This window comes from Silurus aristotelis, assembly GCF_946808225.1.
Source record: "Silurus aristotelis genome assembly, chromosome: 4".
NCBI lineage: Eukaryota > Metazoa > Chordata > Actinopteri > Siluriformes > Siluridae > Silurus > Silurus aristotelis.
In genome coordinates, this window is record NC_139577.1 from 31,284,826 (window position 1) to 31,306,022 (window position 21,197).

Sequence of the window (21,197 nt, forward strand, 5' to 3'; positions counted from 1 at the left end):
GGATGTATGTTTTTTTCCCTTCAAATGCTGTACATGATGTCAAGTCAAGTCAAGTTGATTTCTATTGCACTTTTCACAACAGACTTTGTCTCAAATCAGCTTTACAGAGTTTAACAGTTAAAATGAATGGTGTGCATTTATCCCTGATGAGCAGCCGTGGCGACTGTGGCAAGGAAAAACTCCCTTAGATGTTATGAGGAAGAAACCTTGAGAGGAACCAGACTCAAAAGGGAACCCATCCTCATTTGGGTGACATCAAGAGCGTGATTATGTCATACATGATGTCATGAATTTTCCAGACAACACCCTGGAAAAGTGAGCCACCAGTCCTTTGAGTGAGTGAGTGAGTGAGAGAGAGAGAGAGAGAGAGAGAGAGAGAGAGAGAGAGAGAGAGAGAGAGAGAGAGAGAGAGAGAGAGGGACAGATACAGAGACAGAGAGGTATCTAACTAGTACAGCCAGCTGAGGGCGATACAGAGACACTTCTTTTTTACTTTCTGTACTCCAAAACCAATTACAGAACCGAGCATTATAAATGCACAGGTTTACAGTGTATACTGTATTACCAAGTTACCAAGGACCTGTAGGGTGATTTCTCCACATCAACACTGTGCAAGGAGTGCAAACACATCGTATATAATTCTTAAGTAATATCATTTTGCATTCAAGAGACTGATGATAGAATGGCTGTTTACAGCTGCTATACGGTAAATTTACAAGTAAAAAAAAAACCCAATATGTTCTTATTTAATGCAGTAAAAAAATTGTTGGCCAGTTGATGTGGTATATATATTTTTCTTACCAACATGATTCATTCCAAAGTTATTTATTCTCACAGATTTTTTACTCTGAAACAATTTCAAGACTTTATTTGAAAGACCAATGGTGTACCTTTTTAGGGTACATTAAGGCTTTTTTGTTTGTTTTAGTATTTTGTTTTATGAAAGTAATGATTTAAAGGAAAATGGCAGAAAATCTATTTAAAGTAATAAAAATAAAATTGTAAGCAATCTGTTTATATAATATGATTTGATTTGATTTAATTTCACTTCTCAGTCAAATGAAACGCAAAGGAAATGCATTTCAGTGTGGATCGCAGTGTTGGACTCACTAGATGGCAGACTTGGATCAGCCATGAAATCTGATCACTGTAGTAAACTGAAAAATCCTCGTCTGAAATTGAAACGTGTTATCACTTCAACACATTATTGACACAGATGATTGCTTTGAATTACATGAAATATCACCATTTTTTAAATAAATACATTGCTGATGTATGTAAAATACAGTGAAATTTAAAATGTCGTCGCATTAAATATTTCCTTTACTTGAACTTGGAAACCCAAACCCGTTCCAGCATGACAATACTCCTGTGCACAAAGCCAGATCCATGAGTATATGCTTCACATGGGTTGGAGTGGAAGATCTTGAGTGGCCTGCTATAGCAATGCAATCCCAATTGATTATATAATTACAATATACTGTAAATTTGACTTTGACTCATGGTTCAGTGCAATAAATATACATTTAAAAAATACAAGTTACATAAAAAAGGAAAATACAAAAGAAAATAGTCTTTATAATAATATATAAATATAATAATATAGAATTGTATAAATTATGAAATATTTGCAGTATATTTTCACATTTAAGTGTTTGACTCGTGTGTGTTTTTAAGTATGTTCTTCAATGTTGATTTAATTCAGCGTTATTGCTGACCACTTCCTCTTCCTCTGTAACCACTGCTGACCTTTCCCCTTCTTAGCCTCTTCTCTGCTCACAGATAACAACATGCACAACATACTGCACAAGTACAAACTAATACACATGCAGAAATCAAAGTTTGTTTAAACGCAGAAATAAAGCTGAAGTGTACACGTTACCAGCAAAACCTCAGACTTCCTGTGCAGGGAACAAAGCTTTCATGTGATACAGTGTGCAGAATAGCGAACTGGGTCAGTCTGAGAGTGAAGTTCATGACCAAATAGCAGGACAGTCCCATGGATGGATGGATGGATGGATGGATGGATGGATGGATGGATGGATGGATGGATGGATGGATGGATGGATGGATGGATGGATGGATGGATGGATGGATGGATGGATAGATAGATAGATAGATAGATAGATAGATAGATAGATAGATAGATAGATAGATAGATAGATAGATAGATAGATAGATAGATAGATAGATAGATAGATAGGTCAGTGGTTGGATGGATGAGTCAATGGACTTCAACACTTTCCCCTGTAATCTGGGATTGTATAAACCACATTTGCATAGTGGAGCATGATTGGCTCTTCAATGTTGTAATGCAATAACACTCATGTCACATACTCAAATTTAAATTCTAATTCACAGCTCCTCAACAAAGCATTATAAAACAGTAAAAATAAGAATCATGTTTTGCACGTTATGTAATAATCAGACAGTTTGTATTATGATTATGATCTGTTTGTGCTACAGAATTTCATCCTCTTTCTATTAGAATAGCATGAGAGATTATTCAAATGTATTGCAATCCTCAGTCTTATGATTCTTTATCAGCACTAATTTTGCGTCTCTTTCTCTTGTCCTCTTCTCAGAGTGTGAAACTGCGCTTTGGGAGGGATAAGCGAGCGTTTGTGTTTGTGCACTCGATTTCCTCTTCCCTGGGACATTTCCTTCCCTTCAGCTCTATCCCAGCTGAGTGCTTTTTTGATTCATAAAAGAGCCTCCATGTTGTCAGTGTGTAAGATCACAGCTCACACTAAATTTACATCGGTATTAAAGACTGAAGCACATGTCCCCGAGGTGAATTGATGCTGATCAAAGATAAGTGGATTAACAACAAACAAAGTATAAGAAGGATTTTGAATTTTTTTTTCTATTGTAGAGCTCAGACTATTGAAAACAATACACAATCTTCTGTTATTACATTAGCGGGATTGTATAATTTGCTATAACAATAGGCTGTGAGCACAGGCAGTTAATATAAATGAACTAAAAACATGCAGTTTTTAAAGATAAAGATGGAAGGTTTCATCTGGTCAGTAATTAATAAATGTGCAGAATATATCAGGGGACGGGGTTGATTTCTTTTCAGTACAAGACTGTAGATTTATCAAGTGATATTATGGTTTTATACATATATCACATATTACAGACTGACCACACTGTCTAGATTTTATCTCCATCTTGGCATTAACATGTCATCACTTGAACAATTCTCAATACGAATAAAGATCTCCAAGCTCATAGTGCAATATAGTATAGAAAATGACAATAGTTTAGTTGAAGATATCCATTTGAGTGCAAGCGAAAAAAGTTATGGTGCAGTTGGAGAGAAAATAATATATAAACCATGCATGGATTCTGTGAATAAAGAAGAATAATGGAACTCTGTGGTTCTTCATGGTTTGGTTTTGAATCTTTGTGTATATTGAGAAGAAACACAACATTAATTCAGAAGAGTGTTACAGCATAGGGAAGCATATAGCTTCAAGTTGACCTTTAGCTGTGTGTGTGTGTGTGTGTGTGTGTGTGTGTGTGTGTGTGTGTGTGTGTGTGTGTGTGTGTGTGTGTCTTCCCCAAACTGTTACCACACAGTTGGATGAAACACAATTGTGCAGGACGTCTTTGGATGCGGCATCATGAAATTTTCCCTTCGTTTGAACAAGGAGACCCAAACCTGTTCCAGCATGACACTGCCCCTATACACAAAGCCAGCTCCATGAACATATGCTTATCATGAGTTCCTGTGGAAGATCTTGAGTGCCTGCTGTAGAGATTTGTCCTCAACCCTACACCTTTGGGATAAATTGGAACGCTGCACTCCAGGCCTCTTCACCTCTACACCAGTACACGACTTTACTAACACCCTTGTATTTGAACGAGCACACATCTCCACCAAATCTAGTGGAACATCTTCCCAGAAGAATGGATTGATGGATGTTATAATAACAGCTAAATAGGACTAAATGTAGATTGTGGTGTTTTAAAAAACAGCAAGGTTTTTGTCCAAATAGTTTATAATAAGGATCTATTATAATAATTTTATGTAACAAATATTAAAGATCTTGTTTATCAAAGTAATCTGGTCTGATTTGAACTAATAGTAATGGGATTGCAGTAAAAATCTTTGTGGAACAGAAAAAAACCAGAAATTTTTTAGGTGGGCTGGGAATTCTGAGTCAGATTGTCGTTTTTCCATGTGGGAGGTGGGAGGCGAGAGTTCCTTACACAATGTTTTGCAGGAGAATTTCACTCTTAAGCATGTTACAGATGTTAGATGTTCAGATATTAGTTCATTATCGTTGAATATTTAGTTCAATATCATTGTTGGCTGTTGGACAAAGTCACATTAAGGATCCAGTAAGCCATAACAATAGCCTTTCTTCATTATTATGTCAACTTCCCTTTCATCACCCACACTTTCAAGTCAAGTCAAGAAGCTTTTCTTGTCATTTCAACCATAAATAGCTGACGCAGTACACAATGAAATGAAACAAGGTTTCTCCAGAACCCTGGTGCTACATAAAACAACACAGACATCACACAACATAGAGTATATACAAAACACAGAGCGAAGGACGTTGTCCTCGTGCGTCGTGTGCAAAGAGTGCAGACAAACGACAAACAGACAACACAAAACAGTGTAGGACAGATACACAAAACACTAAATACTGCCGCTAGCAAACCTGGTGTATAATGTTTTATAGAGTACAATGTGCAAAACAGCGTACTTGTAAATATAAACACACAATTTAAACACAAAAAGTTGTGCAAAACAGCATGTAAACAGTTATAGACGGAATATAAATATGATATAAAATGGGTGGTGCTGAAGACAAGGAAGTGTGTGTGTGTGTGTGTGTGTGTGTGTGTGTGTGTGTGTGTGTGTGTGTGTGTGTGTGTGTGTGTGTGTGTGTGTTTGAGTTCAGATTTGTAGCAGCTCAGTAACACACAGTTGTGTGAGTGTGTGCATGTGAGTTTCAGTTCCTGGTCTGTGTGTTGAGGAGCCTGATGGCTTGAAGGAGAAAACTGTTGCACAGTCTGGATGTGAGTCAAGTCAAGTTTATTTCTATTGCGCTTTTCACAACAGACATTGTCCCAAAGCGTTTTACAGAATTTAACAGTGAAGGGGAACGATATGTATTTATCCCTGATGAGCAGCCGTGGTGACTGTGACCAGGAAAAACTCCCTTAGATGTTATGAGGAAGAAACCTTGAAAGGAACCAGACTCAAAAAGGGGAACCCATCCTCATTTGGGTGACATCAAGAGTGTGATTATAGACTTTAAACAATACAGAACACTGGAGAGTGAGAACTAACATGAGCACTGGAGTATAAGATTAAAAGTAATGTTCTTTCTACAGTCTTATACAGATCATTTTTGGTTATAAAACTAGGAGCTACTGAGCAACTCATAAAATAGCTCAACATCTGCGATCATCACAGATCTAACACCATGCCAGAGCTTTAAGAGGGACCAAAGGCTTCAGAACTAATAGAGCACATCACGCACATCTGGAATTTGATCTGCAGCAAAGAAATAGTTTAACAAACACTGAGAGATCATCAAAACATCAGGATCCTTGAAGTGAATTGTGTAACCTTCAGCCAATGGTGTGTTCAGAATCTCCTCTGTATGCTGATACTGTAGACTGATGAAAAACTCAGGATCGGTTGATGTTCATCACGACTCGTTACTGCTCTGGTCAGTCGTGAGAGGGTGGTCTCGGAGAGGGCGTGTTTTACTGTGGAGGGTTGGGTATCTTTTTGGAGACGTCGTGAGAATGAGAGTGTGTGTGTGTGTGTGTGTGTAATCGAGTGCGCCCATGTGTGTGAACAGGATGAGGCTGGAATAACAGAGCGCCTGTTTGGACTTTGGAGGTCTTCGTGGAGGTCTTTTAGGATGTGGAATTCTTATCTCCTAGACATATGAAACTGTTTTGGGTTTTTTTTGTTGTTGTTTATTTGGGAATCCGGTGACAAGTTTGGATTTATTTATTTTTTTGGTAATTGGATTTATTTTCCGTGCATGAGGAGCATTTTGGTGGTCGGATGTAGTAAACGTTTAAACCTAGTAGTCATCAAGAAATTTCCTTCCGAGTTGATGAGCTTTACAAGGCGGTCCAGGTGACGCAGAAACCGCGCCGCTTCATCCAGCCGAGACGCACCGGAGACGCGCAGAGCTCCATAAGTTCGCCACCCCGGTTCACGTTCTCTGGAAGTCATGGCTTTAAGTAGGAACATCGAGTGGGAGCACTTCGAGGAACGGGAGAAGACGCCGCGGTCGGGTCGCGGAAGCGCTGCGGGCTCCCGTGTAGCGTCCCGGGGCAACGGCAACGGCTACGGATGTGGGTCGGTGGCGAGTCCCGCACACAGCGCGCACTGCAGCTTCTACCGGGCACGCACGCTGCGCTCGCTGGCTGCCGAGAAGAAGGCGCGGAAGGTGCGCTTCTACCGAAACGGAGACCGCCACTTCGAGGGCCTGGCGTACGCCGTGTCCGGCGACCGTTTCCGCTCACTGGACGCGCTGCTCGCCGAGCTCACAAGATCCCTATCGGACAGTGCGAGCTTGCCGCAGGGAGTGCGCTGCATTTACACCATAGACGGAGCGAGGAAGGTCAGCAGTCTGGAGGAGCTTGTAGAGGGTGAGTGTGTGTGTGTGTGTGTGTGTGTGTGTGTGAGAGAGAGAGAGAGACAACTTCAGCATGCACTGCATGTCATGCACAACATCATGCATTAAAAAAAGTAAAACATTCATTCATCATGCATCCAAGTCTTCCCTTCTTCAGTTAAAGTTAAGATCCATCTTCTCCTGCACAACTAATGTCACCTACAATAAAGAAATTGTTAAAGGTCCAGGGTCCAGTTTTGGGGCTTGAAACCCTGACCTTCTGATCATGGAGGTGGTAGCTCAGTGGGTAAGGCATTAGACTATGGATTAGAAGGTCATCTGATCACATCCCAGTACCACCACGCTTCCACTAGAGCAAAGCAATTAACCCTCAGCTGCTCAGTCGCTCTGGATAACGGCGTCTGCCAAATGCTATAAATGTAAATGCAAATGTGATCAATAACCTGCTTATACTTCTTACAAGCTGCTCCAAGCTTGTCAGGAAGCTTGGGGTCAGAGAACAGTGTCAGCTATGATAGAGCACCCCCTGAAGCAGAGAGGGCTCAGGGCTTTTCTCAAGGGCCCAACAGTGGCAGATTGACAATAGTGAGGCTTGAACCCCTGATTGTCCAATCAATAACCCACAGCCTTAACCACTGATCTATTACAAGTACCTCAGTGCACAAAATCTGCCAGGAATATTATCAGTATACATTTATAATGTTAATTATAACAAGCTGCTAATCAGTCATTTCAAGTTGCAGATCTTCAAGAAGCTCAGGGGCATTGCCATGCTGGAACAAGTTCGGGTTTCCAAGTTCATATATACATGGCAATGCCCCTGAGCTAGTTGAAGATCTGTTTTACATGCTTTGGAGAGGAAGATCTTGAGTGCTCTGCTATAGAGCTCTGATCTCATCCCTACTGAACACCTTTGGGATGAATGTGAACGCTGACTGCACCCCAGGCCTCCTCACCTACATCAGTACCTGTCTTTCGTATTAACCTTGTGGCTGGTGAACACAAATATCCATAAACACACACCAAAATCTAGTGGAACATCTTCCCAGAAGAGTGGAGGGAATTATAAGAGCAGATTGGGACTAAATGTGGAATGCAATGCTCACATACTGTACTCAATACCAGGTGACCCAATACTTTTGGCATGTGTGTGTGTATATATATATATATATATATATATATATATATATATATATATATATATATATATAAATAATCCTCAGAAATCCTCTAAAATATCACTAGAATGCAGAGCCCTTCACTCATATTGACTCTTTTATTGTGCAACTGAGTCAATAGAATTGATTCATGTCCAGGGAGCAGCTGTAAGTGCTGGAGAGTTTTTAACACTCACGCTGTTAAGAGTCGAACATTTCAGAACCATGATCTCCAAATTTATATTGCACTGTAAGATCAATTCCTGCCTCCAGGGTTTATTTCCATGAAGTGATTCCATGAGTGCTGTGATGTTACTGATCACAAGGCCATGTGTTGGAAAGTGGGGCAAATTTGTGTCAATGTGAAGTGAATCGAATCCACAGACCCACAGCGTATAATCTGACAACCAGGCTTTCAGCATGAAGCTTCTATCATGCTCAGATACTTATTTAAGAAGCATGTCAGAAAAGCATAATGCAGCTACGTATAAAAAAATAAATAAAACGTCATTACCAAGGATGGGCCATCACTTCTATCACAAAATCCCTGGTGGTCTAGTGGTTAGGATGGGGCGCTCTCACCGCTGCGGCCCGGGTTCGATCCCCGGTCAGGGAACCAACCCCAGCCATTAGGGTTGCACAATCCTTTGTGCCGGCCCCAAGCCTGGATAAATGGGGAGGGTTGCGTTAGGAAGGGCATCCAGCGTAAAAACATGTGCCAAATCGAACATGTGGATGGTCCGCTGTGGCGACCCCTAATGGGAGAAGCAGAAAGAAAGTTTACTCCAACCAAGTGATGCTACCGTGCATTTGACACTCAGGCCTTCAGTGGTGTCCTACCTGAACCAATCCACCTCTTAATACAATCATTATGACACCAAGTCTATAGAAACCATCAATAATATATAGATACACAGTATAACAGAGCGCTGCATCACAGACAGGAATCTCACACAGTGTGAAAGTCTCCTTTCACTGTAGCCACAACTGCACCACCCGCATCCATCATCTCTAGCAGAAGCATCGATATTAACCTCATAATATTTTGCATTATTTCACATTGCGGTTTTCCTGTGGAATTGAAATAGATGGCAAATTCTGTGTTTTTGTCAAATTCTACAGGAATATAAAACGCAAAAGTGCAGTATACAGTAAATGGTTCATGAAAAAGCTTAACAACTATTTTGAACTGTTTTGATCGAACTTTCCACATGATGTCCAGCTTTTCTTGAAAAATCCATCTTGTAAATGTGTCTGCAACCAAGTCAATTTATTTTCCTCAGTCATTGCTCTCTGATTGTCCAATCAAAATACGTGAAAATGCTGTCGGGTCCAGACGCCTTGGAGCGGGACTGGGAGTAAGCAAATTACAGTAACACAGCAAGAGCTTCAACCAAAATAGAGTTAATGGTAAAAAAAAAAAAGCCTGCAGTGCTCACAGTGCTGGTCTTATGCCAACACGATTGTGTAGAAACTTAATACTGAAAAGCTATGAAATGAGGAAACTGGACTATTGGAAATAATTAAATACATATTCAAGGACAAAACATATATTAAAATATATAATATATTGGACTTTAGCCTGGCATAGAGTCCACCACTGAGAAGTACATTTTTCAGGATTTCAATTCTATCGCAACCATGACTTTATTACTGAGCCTTGTTAAAGCACAGACAGCAGCTGATTGTCCACAAAGCCTGTACATTGTATATCATGATGACAGACTTCTATTTGACGCCTATAAAGACGAGTAATTGTGAAGTCTCAGCTGGGCCCCAGAAGAACCCTGGTTTGGTGAGACAGGCTTCAGGATTGCTAACCGCAGTGGGAATTTCACACCTGAGTCCCGTGTCAGGGCCTCCTTTGTGATCGTAACCAGTTCCAGCCCCTTCCTCATGCGTTAAACTGCTCATTTGTGTCACTCTTCTCATCAGTAATGGTGACCCCCATCTGGAGCAGACCGGCTAAATTAGCCTTTTGTTAATTTGTCAGCTTAATAAAGTCTGGTGCCTTGGGAGTCTGTTAGCTTGTTATGTGGAAAAGGAATTGGGACATTTTTTTCGACATCAAAAGCTAAAGTATATATTCATAGTTTAAAGGTTGAACCATTAAGCCAATTTGCTGAAATCAGGATCGACTTCGAAGTGTGTTAAACAAGATTTTTTTTATCTTTACACAGTAATAATTCATTTTTCGTACATATTTTCAACCCTATTTTCCAAACTCTTTAAGCTATACCTTAAATTAATTGGGTTAAAAAAAAAAATGCCATTGTTTGATTTGGAAAAAACAGTAGTTTAACCCAGTTCATACTGTTTAAACACATGAGGTTTGGATTTTTAATCTGAAACTCAATTTGTTTAAAAAAGACCACCTTGCTGATTCATAGACACTGAAGGTGTACTGCGCACAATGCGCTAGTTAGAAAAAAAAAGAACATAGAAATACCAGGTTCCCATTACTTCTCTTTCCTTGCACTGAGCGATTTACTAATACAAAAATGTTTACATTTTCAGATGACAGGGCAGCTCATTAAAATATTCTTGAAAATGGTTTAAATGTAATTATGGTGTTTTATATGACGTAAATCGACACCAAACGGTACTTTTGCTATGTTTCCACACGGACGGTTTTAATTGCCGGATGTGTGCATCATGGCGGATTTTGGTGCTTGATTTGAGACTTGGCGCTTCAGTAAAACAAATGTTTAGTGATAAAACATAATTTTTTCGGTTACGTTTTATAAATTTTTTTATATCGTAGTAAAGAAAGGACGTCGTAAATAAATTTGTGTTGCATTGAGGGTTTTAATTTCGCCGGTTTTATATTTATTTGTTTATATTTGTAATAAAAATGGTCAAACAGAAATGTGCACACACATTTAGTTACACTTGAGTTTTCACACAATCTGAATTGAGAACTTAAGGATTATGTGGTTATAGTGCATAGAGTGCTATGAGAGAGAGAGAGAGAGAGAGAGAGAGAGAGAGATGATGAGTCTATAAACGCTAACTCCCAGCTTTAACCTCAATCTTTGTATCTTTTATACTCTCAGAGCGACTGATATCATCCTGAAACAAAATACACAATAGCTAGGTAACAGCTAGCTTATTATTAACTAGCCCCACATCTATATTTCCCAGTTACCTAGCAACAGCATTTTCACACCACTTTATTAGCACTTCCGCAGCAAGTGTTTCGTGATTTGGTTTTTCAGAAGCACTCGGAAAGTCCCGGAAGTTCATGGTGTATCGTGAGGATGAGATCGCACTGATAATGCACCGATTTAACGATGTGCTTTAAACTGTTTTTAGTTTCTTTCTTCATCTGATGCTCAGTCCCTGTTTGACAAAGGTCCATTTTTAGCGCAGCTGCATGTGGAATACGTTGTGCCAAGCTGTGCCTACTCTTACACACACACACACACACACACACACACACACACACACACACACACACACACACACACATAGCAAACTACCACTAGTTTCTTCAATTGTGTAAAAATGTCTGAAGACATTTTAAATGTAAAATTGATACACATTAATGCAGAACAAGGGAATAAATGCTCATCCATCCATCCATTCTTTAGTTGTCTCTTCCTGTGGTTTCTATTTACCACCCGAGTGTGGATTTGAGAAGGCCTTTGGGAAAGGGAGGGCTAGATTTAGCGTCGTTACCCTGGAATGTCGGTGAAAATACTCGGGACGGAGGCCAACACCGCAAGACTGAACCAAGAGAGAAGAGAGAGCCTTGATGTGCTTCGCATTTCACCCGGACGTGTGAACCGTGTGAGAGACTCACTGTACCCAGAGTCTCCCAGTAACGCATGAACAAATTCCAATAGCACTTTTCTTCCAGTAAGCAGGAAGTGTGTGCTAGCGAGACAGAAGAGCTGTGAGAGGTTTGATCGCAGATTACTTTGTGGCTGTCTAGTGAGAGATTGTGGCTGGTTATTAAAGCCTCTTTCATCGGCTGGGCAAGTCTTTTTTCTCTGGAGATACTTGATGAGTGAAGCAATTAGCATCTCCAAAATCAGCTCTTCAGAATCAGGTTTATTGGCTAAGCGTGTTGACACACTCGAAGAATTTGGTTCTAGCTGTTGGTGACTCTCAAAAGTACAGACACAAATAACAACATTATAAAAGACAATACAGACTGAACGAGACTATTTGAACAATACAGGATAAATAATACCACAATATACCGAGTTTATGACGAATCATAATGTGCATAAAGTGTAAAAGTGCATAGTGCAAAAAGTGTGCATTACATAAGATAAAGAAGTTACTTTAGGACTTTTGTACAATATACAGTAGGATGAAGGATTCGTTCATTTTAAACCGAGTCTTTTATATAACTCAGAAGAACGAGTCTACTCAAAGAGTGTTTATTTTCTACTGGACACAAAGCATCGCAAAATCACTGTAGGTAATGTACAGGAAACAGAGTTGTGTAGTTTACCTCTCTACACTCTTCTCGTCCAAGTCGTTTGGTCTTTTATCACATGATTGCCTTGTATACTATGCAGTCCATTACACAGAAAACAGAATTGAGTAGTTTACACTTGACTCTTTTGGTCCGATTCGTTCTTTCTTTTATCCCAAGACTCCTATAGACGCTACACAATGCAATAGATCAGATTTGTTTCTTGACATCATTGTTACAAGATGCTACAAAATGCGCGAGATCATGTTTTTTTGGTCTGATTCTTGACATTACATTACAACACACTTGACAAAAGAAACTAACAATACGGAATAGAAGATATGAGAAGTGAAGCTACTTATTCTGTTTATTATAATTTGTCTTTGGCTGCATTGTCATTTTTAATTATTGGTACTCTAGTCATGTAATGGGTTTGTGTATGTAGACGTGTACATTTATTTCTGATTTAAGGAACGAAATGAACTAAATAACTCAAAAAACAAAAACGATGACAAACTGTTTTGAACGAGATTCTAAGATCCAAACCGATAAAATAAAAAAAATTTAATCGTCTTAAAAAGTAAATTCGTATTAATTGGAAAAAACTGAAAAAATTGCCCAGCCCTAACTCGGAGAAACCTGGGTAAATTCTGCACTACACTAAATGGATCAAAGATATATTGGGAAACCTGACTTCTCCAGCAATAAATAAATAAATAAATAAATAAATAAATAAAGATAGATAGATAGATAGATAGATAGATAGATAGATAGATAGATAGATAGATAGATAGATAGATAGATAGATAGATAGATAGATAGAAGTAAACAGTTATAAGTCTATGGCAGTGAGAAATGTGCAGAAACTGCTGTAAAGGAACAAGTAGGAGGGGATAAGGCTTTGACATAAAAAAAATTAGCAAGCTGAATAAACAAGTACACTAAATATATATAATAATATATATCAAATCAAATGACTGTATAAGACTGTAGAAAGATCATTACTCATAATTACACACTCCAGTGCTCATGTTAGTTCTCACTCTCCAGTGTTCTGTATTGTTTAAAGACTATAATCACACTCTTGATGTCACCCAAATGAGGATTTGGCTTTGAGACAATGTCTGTTGTGAAAAGCACTATAGAAATAAACTTGACTTGACTTTGTGTTGAAATTTTTTTTTTGCAGACTGACTGGTGTATGTGGGGGTATAAAAATTAATATAGCATTTAGCAGACACCCTTATCCAGAGTGACCTACAACTGAGCAGGGAAGGTTTAGGGCCTTGCTCAGGGGCCCAGCAGTGGCAGCTTGGTGGTGGTGGGATTTAAACTCGTGACCATCTGATCCAAAGTTCAATGCCTTAACCACTGAGCTACCACCTTCCTACCGGATTGGACATAATCAGATCGGACTTAATCAAAATAATTGTCGTGTGATGAATCCAGAATAGATACAAAAAGTGGTGAAGATCAGAAATGGCAGACTTATGGCTGAGTAAATGACAAAGACAAAAGCAACTGAGCATATATAGGTAGTCCCCGAGGTACAATAGCTCGACTTGCGATTTTTTTTATCTTAGCAAACTGACTGGCTTCGGTGCCTGACAGGAAATGGAGTTTAAGTCTGGCAGAGGCCTGACAAATATTCATCAGAACCTTTTATCCATTTAGAGTTACATCGAATATTGTGGAATGTCTATAATCTAGTATAATATAATATAGTATGTTGGACTTCTGATCAAAAGGTCATGAGTTCACGTGTTAATATAAACATCTAATTTGCAGCTCCACTACTGTCAGAGCTGTTTTTTGAGAACTTACTTTACCTTCACATTAAGATTTACAGCCCTAACTCTTTCCCTGTTCTACTCTCTGACAGGTGAAAGCTACGTCTGCGCCTCGAACGAACCCTTCCGCAGAGTGGACTACACCAAGAACGTGAACCCCAACTGGTCTGTGAACGTTAGGGCAGGTACCTCACGTTCTCTCTCCTCTTTACCCATACTAAAAAACGAGCTGAGGGAGCGAGAAAACAAGGACTTCATCCGGCCCAAGCTGGTGACGGTGATCCGGAGCGGTGTGAAGCCACGCAAGGCCGTACGCATCCTCCTGAACAAAAAGACGGCACACTCGTTCGAGCAAGTGCTCACGGACATCAGCGATGCCATCAAGCTGGACTCAGGAGTGGTGAGGAGACTCTTCACACTGGAGGGGAAGCAGGTAGGAGGCTAAAAGAAGAATAAGGAATTGAAACTACTCAAATAATAATAAACTTTAAAGTTGCAGCTACCAGAGGATCCCCGATAATCCTGTAGTATCATTCACAAAAGTTCAATCTGGAATATTGGGAATGTGAATTGGGTTTGATGAAGCAAATACACTATATGGACAAAAGTTTGTGGACTGTGCTCTTTTTAAAAAGTGCTCTTGTAAGAACCTTAACTCTTCTGGGAAGATGTTCCACTAGATTTTGTAAAGATTTGTGCTCATTTAGTTCTAAGGGTGTTAGTAAGGTCAGGTATGGATGTGGGTGAAGTGAGGAGATCTGGGGTGCAGTCAGCGTTCCAATTTATCCTAAAAGTTTCAATAGAGTTGAGAACACAGCTCTATAGCAGGAGATCTTCCACTCCAACCCATATCTTCATGAAGCTGACTTTGTGCAGTGAAGGGAAGTGAAGGGAAAATTGTATTTTAGTGGATCTAGAGACGTTCTAGACAATTGTGTGCCTCCAATTTTGGGCTAATATTTTGGGGAAGAACCACATATGGCGGAAAAAATCAACTTTCCCAAGTTTTTGCCCATACAGTGCATATAAAAAACACAAAAAACGCATCAGTTGCTAGAGCATACAAAAGGGACTTTCCTCGTCCACACCCTTAGCGTTTAACATATAAAACCATTCCTTTCATGACATTAGCCACGAGGGAGTGTTTTGATTTAAGAGGCATGTGATAGCATTATTTACATTTAGATCATCCAGCCTTATGCATTAGCAGCTGTTAACGACCAACTGCTCCTTTCTTCTTTTGAGGATCAGATGGACGAAAAGAACTCTAGTCATGCATGACGAATCAGTCATAAAGCTCACGGTCAATTAAACATCCTCCAAGTGTCAGTTGAAAAAGCCTCCTAATGCACGTTTTACAGCTTGTAAATATTTTAGGGAATAACGTTATTAAGTATTAAAAAGAAAACGAGAGCTGCATTGCAGCATCCTGCACGATATATACACACAGATGGGCTCCGGATGACTCACAGCGTAATGTGCCAGGGAACTCAGGCATGACTCGAGAGCTGTGTTTAACTTCAAGCTGCCTTTTTTCTTTTTTAATTTGTTCCTACATTATGAAAGCTTTTGTTTTTCATTTTATTTATTTCCTAGGTAAGGAGTTAAACACTCATTGGAATGTTGTTAAAGGAAAATACTTAACAACAGGTCATTAGAATATAGAAGCTTTAACTGTTACTGCCCCGTAGTGAAAAGTAAGATGTGTGTTACTGTGAGTTTTATCACTGTTTAAAGTTCTTTTAGAAAGCATATAAAACACTTTATAGCTTGCCAGCTAGCTTTGTTCAAAGTGAAATTAAAAGTGCCTTTGTTGGAATTGTTGGAATTCTTTCTTTCTTTCTTTTTTTCTTTCTTTCTTTCTTTCTTTCTTTCTTTCTTTCTTTCTTTCTTGCTTTCTTGCTTTCTTGCTTTCGTTTGACAAATTATCGCTTTTTATTTTGAAGCATATTCCTGAAAAGTATAATTTTCCCATGTCTGATGATGATGATGATGATGATGATGATGCTCATTCTAGTGTAGTAATGGCAGAAAGACGAGTGGTGTGATACACACAGTATCAGGAAATGTTAACATTTTTGGAACGCTAGTCGACCAATCAGAGTATTTATCATTTATCATTGCTATAATGTTCCTATTATCATTTTTGTCACAAGACTTTGCCTAATTAATTCAGTTTATGTGAAAAGACTCTGTTACCTGTAGCACATCAATCTATTAATAAAAAGATATTAATGAGTCAAACACTGATTGATATCTAGTACAGTGATCATGAGCCCAAAACCTTCTTTTTAACTCCTTCAAGAAAGATCTGACTAATTGACTAAATTTGATTTGATATTTGACTGAAATGTAGTGAAGTAAAAGAAAAAATCTCCCCTAATGGTGAAAAGCTACTTAAGTACAGTAACGAAATTGTTTCATTCATCTTTAAGGAAAATTATTGAACCGGTTTCTTTATATAAAATGAAATGGTGAAAAAAATTAATGATTGTCTAAATTGTTGTGGTGCCATATCCACACAAGAAAAGGCCTTCTACTACATTTGTGCCATTTTTCAGACACTGAAAGTGGAAGTGGACACAAGTGCTGGGGAAGAACTTTTTTAGAGTACACGTAGTCTATGATTTACAATGGAGATGCGTTCCGATGACCCCATCATAACTTGAAAATATAGTAAGTCAAGACATGGCCTAGCCTATCTATTACATAACTACTGCTACTACTACTACTACTGTATGGTACGGATTGTGAGTGGAGGGAGGAGCTTATGCTGCTTCGTTTAAATGTTGTCATAGTAAGATTGCGAAATCGTTACTTGAACCATCGTCTGTATACTGTAATCAGCAAATCCAAAATGGCAGACAAAATTCCAAAACGTGTAACAGGCTACGGTCGGGCGATCGGCAAACAACAGTACAATGGCGAAACCGTGAACAAGAAGAAGAAAATGAAAGAGAACCGTGAGACTAGCAACGAGTGAATTCGCCCAGACAAACCTGAAACCAGAGGGGTGCATATTTACACAGAATAATCGACAGCAGCCGTGAACAAAGAGGCAAGTGAGGGAAGTGACAAATGACAAGCCGGGGGAAGAGACAGAAAAGAAATTGAACCAAAGATGCACATGGCCGCATAAACACAAACGTGAATTAAACTTTAGCACTGTGAGCCAGAAAACACTTCACGCTGCCAAGAATGGAGTGAGGTGAAAATCTCTGACAGACTTTTATACAGTTGTCTCATTTATACAACTAAGCAAGGTTGATGGTTTAGAGCCTTGCTCAAGGGCTTAGCGGTGTCAGCTTGGTGGTGCTGGGGTTTAAACCTTTCAGTTACATATCAATACCTCAACGACTGAGCTACCATGTCTGGCACATGCTGTTATATGATTGTCAAATGACTGACTTAAACCCCATGCGTGATTCTTTTTTATTTATTTTCTTAGAGCTTTTCCTACATCAGGAGTGTTTTCTGCCCCAATTTTGCCTCTTTTGGACCAAATTTTAAATGTCAACCAGACATTAGACACAGTCTGGCCATTTTTTTATCTCTCAATCTCAAGTCAATAATGTGGCCATGACGCTGCCTGAACCCAGAAAAACTCATCATTCCAATGCTACGTGACTTACACCACCTCAGCTAGCGATTTAGGAATACATTGTGTTCAGACAGTACATACAAACAGTGATGATTTGGCATCAAATATGGTTAATTTTGGGTGTTTAAGGGTCAGTGTTGGTCGTTGTGAGCAGTCTAGCTTCAAAAGTATGCGAAATGTAACCATCTTTATCTAACTCCACACATGTAGTGGGATCCAAGTGGCACTGGTACGTCTCTAGATGGTACGGGATGTTTGCGAGTTCAGCATCTACTTCTTCAAAGGTCCATAATCTTCATGAGGTGATATTAACAGCACAAGTTGATAATGTGCATGTGATCATATGTTCTGGAGCACAAGGTTATGATGTGAGACGTATAGATAAAGATAAGTTTTTAATCTACACTATACTAGATTATAACAATGGGGAAGTGGTAACTCACTGGGTTACTAATCAAAAGGTCAGGGATTCAAGCCCCACTCTCGGGCCCTATTGTTTGTATGTATAGCCTTTAACTCTCTGTGCTCCAGGGATGTATCATGTCTAACCCCAACTTCCTAACATTGCTGGGATATGCAAAGAAAGAATTTCACTGTGTTGTAATGTGCATGTGACAAGGAAATAAAATACTAATATGTAGTATTGCAAGTATAGTTATTTTTTTTGTTTTTTTCTTCTTATTACTATTGTTGTGATTAACAAATGATTTAAGCAGCATCGAAAATTTAGGAACAACCTTCTTCTGAGCGAACTGGCCTATATTCATGTGCGCTTGAAGCAGTGATACAAAATATGCATCGATTCTCGATGATGTCGATGATGTCAAGCGGTTCAGTGCTTATGCTAACATGACGTCGAGCAGGAGTTGAGGCAAGCGCCAAAAATTTTTAATAAAATCCACTTAAATATTTATAGACCAGTAAAATCTCAAAGATTTATTGTCAATCTTTGGAAGCAAAAATAAGAGAACATAATTAACTTTATTAGCAATAAGTCTCCAGAGCAAAGCACAGGGTTTTCAAAATCACAAAACAAAACAAAGTAAGCAATAGGGTATAAAGTAAGCATTTCTGTCAGCCAAAAATAAAATGTTGAGCAGACGCTGCAGTTATGAGCAGAACAATGATGATTGTGCAGATCTCACATAGCAGGAGTCACATTGCTGAAAGCTTTTGTGGCACAAACAACAAATGATTTACAGCTTATATGTTCAAATACACTTTCTGAGAAAAACCACAGCGTCTGAGAATAGATGAAACCTGAACTACTTAATTACTGTTTCATAGCTACTAAAATTTATATGAATGTCTACTTGTCCCTGGGAAAGAGGTGGGGCCTTTGTCTCATTCTAAATCAAGGAAATGTGGATGTCTTTCGGTCTAAATAAAGGAGGTGTGGCCTCCGTCCTTCTTGGTCTAATTAAAGAAGATGTGGCATCTATCTCTCTTGGTCTAAATGATGGAAGATTAGCCTTTGTTTTTCTCAGTCTAACTGAAATAGGAGTGGCTGATGTCTCTCTTGTTATGAATGAAGGAGGTGTATCCTGTTATCTTGGTCTAATTAAAGGAGGTGTGGCCTGTGTCTTTCTCTGTCATAATGAAGGGGGTGTGGTCTTTGTCTCACTCTAAATGAGGGAGGTGTGGCCTTTGTCTTTCTTGGTCTAAATGAAGGAGGTGTGTCCTCTGTCTCTCAGTGTAAATGAGGGAGGTGTGGCCTCTGTCTTTCTTAGTTGAATTAAAGAGGTGTGGCTTCTGTCTTTCTTTGTCTAAATGAGAGCGGTGTGGCCTCTGTCTTAGTCTAAATAAGGAAGGCGTGGCCTCTGTCATTTTCAGTCTAATCGAAGAGGTGTGGCCTCTGTCTTTTTTCATCAAAATGAAGGAGGCGTGGCCTCTGTCTAGGGCGAAAACGATTCCTTGAGTAAATCGAGTAATTTGGAAACAAAAAACCATCGAGGCAAATTATTTAACTTCGTTTAGTCTATTCACCTAAACACGTACCATTATTACTGATGCACCACTCACTAGACTGTGGAGCACACCCTTATAAACATGGTGTAGTATTGCTCTTCAATGAAGCACTTCTTATCTGATTACTCTATTCATCAATGGACTAATCAGGAGAATACTCGATTACCAAAATAATCAATATCTTGGTCTAAATTAAAAAAAAAATTTCTCTCAGACTATCATGGTTAGTTTTTGGTGCTACGCTCTGACTGGATCGCAACATAAATCAGATCACCTGTCTTCAATCAGTAGCATGTATTTTTGGCATTGCATATCCATGGAATACATGGAATTCCAGGAGTTGCTTGAAGTTGGGTGGTGACTGCATTCCCTAAATCTGTCTCTCCACCTGCTAGTCTACAGCTAAAAGTTGAGCATGTGGCTCTCTTCTTAATCAGGGTGGATTTGATGCTGCTGTATGCCATCGTTTCAAGGAGGATACGTTTTCTTCCATTTGTGTTTGCACTATTTTTGTCTCCAGTGCTGTTAAATTCTGATTGATGTTTCTAACTTCAGTTGCTGTGGAGCGTTTCTCAGATCAGAAACGAGATTCTCAAAACTACTTGTTTAGCCTCCACATCATATCATCACTAGTGCACATCACAAAAGCAATTTCTCAATATTTTCAACAAATTGTGAATGCTTTGGCACATTAATTTAATTGATTGTGTACAATTGTCTGCTGTTGATCCAAATATATTATACTGGTTTCACCTGAATAGTTTTAACCCCCCCAAAAAATCTCAGCATCACTTCATTAAAAAAGTCATTGAATGCAGAATGTCCAGTTTTCATAATCTGTCAAACTCAAATTTATATTAAACTTGGCAACAGATCAACCAATGATCATCTAGTTCTCTAAAATAGGTCAGTACAGTACAGTAAAAGTGCGAATCATCCTGTTCTCTTGCAATCAATATCCCACATACAGTAATGTGTACATTTGTGCTGTTGAAGTTTATCGATGCTGTACAGAAGAAATTCAACCTTGAGTTTTCTCAATCACTGTAGTCCAATCCGTAGTTTACATCAGGAAATACTGTACCCGTGCGCCGTCATACTGACAACGTGACTGAACATTTTAACGATCTTGTTTGTAAATAATGACAAAAGGACTTGTTATTCTGATAGCAATTCGATGTTCATTGACACAAATACCTACTTTTAAGAATTTTGAGAAAATACAGGCTTTTGCAAGAAAATGTTTGTACAAATTGATACTGGATTGCAACAATTAATGATGATTGGAGAAATTGAAAAAAAGTGTAACTTGAAAATGCTGGTGGGAAATGTGCAGTACAAGAAAGAAAGAAAGAAAGAAAGAAAGAAAGAAAGAAAGAAAGAAAGAAAGAAAGAAAGAAAGAAAGAAAGAAAGAAAGAAAGAAAGAAAGAAAGAAAGAAAGAAAGAAAGAAAGAAAGAAAGAAAGAAAGAAAGAAAGAAAGAAAGAAAGAAAGAAAGAAAGAAAGAAAGAAAGAAAGAAAGAAAGAAAGAAAGAAAGATGCACGCATCTGTGCCATATTTCTAATAATAATAAAGCTGTTTGTGTTACTTCTTGTGCTTTTTCTTGTTATATTTCTCATTTTAAC

At 38.8% G+C, this 21,197-nt stretch overlaps 1 protein-coding gene across 15 annotated transcripts in view; it reads left to right on the top strand.

Moving 5' to 3' along the window:
• The first annotated feature begins 5,538 nt into the window (after positions 1 to 5,538).
• dclk2a (doublecortin-like kinase 2a) overlaps positions 5,539 to 21,197 on the top strand; it is a 68,690-nt gene continuing 53,031 nt past the window's right edge. For 5 of the 15 annotated variants that reach the window (XR_014533088.1, XM_083538668.1, XM_083538671.1 and 2 more), the window contains exons 1-2: positions 5,545 to 6,639; positions 14,095 to 14,435. Coding sequence is in view for 13 of the 15 variants with exons in the window: in XM_083538668.1 (XP_083394794.1) it covers positions 6,219 to 6,639; positions 14,095 to 14,435 (762 nt within the window). In the remaining 2 variants the exon portion in view is untranslated. Of the gene's footprint in view, positions 6,640 to 14,094; positions 14,436 to 21,197 lie in introns of all 15 variants that reach the window. The other 10 variants (XM_083538676.1, XM_083538669.1, XM_083538679.1 and 7 more) reach the window with 6 other exon arrangements.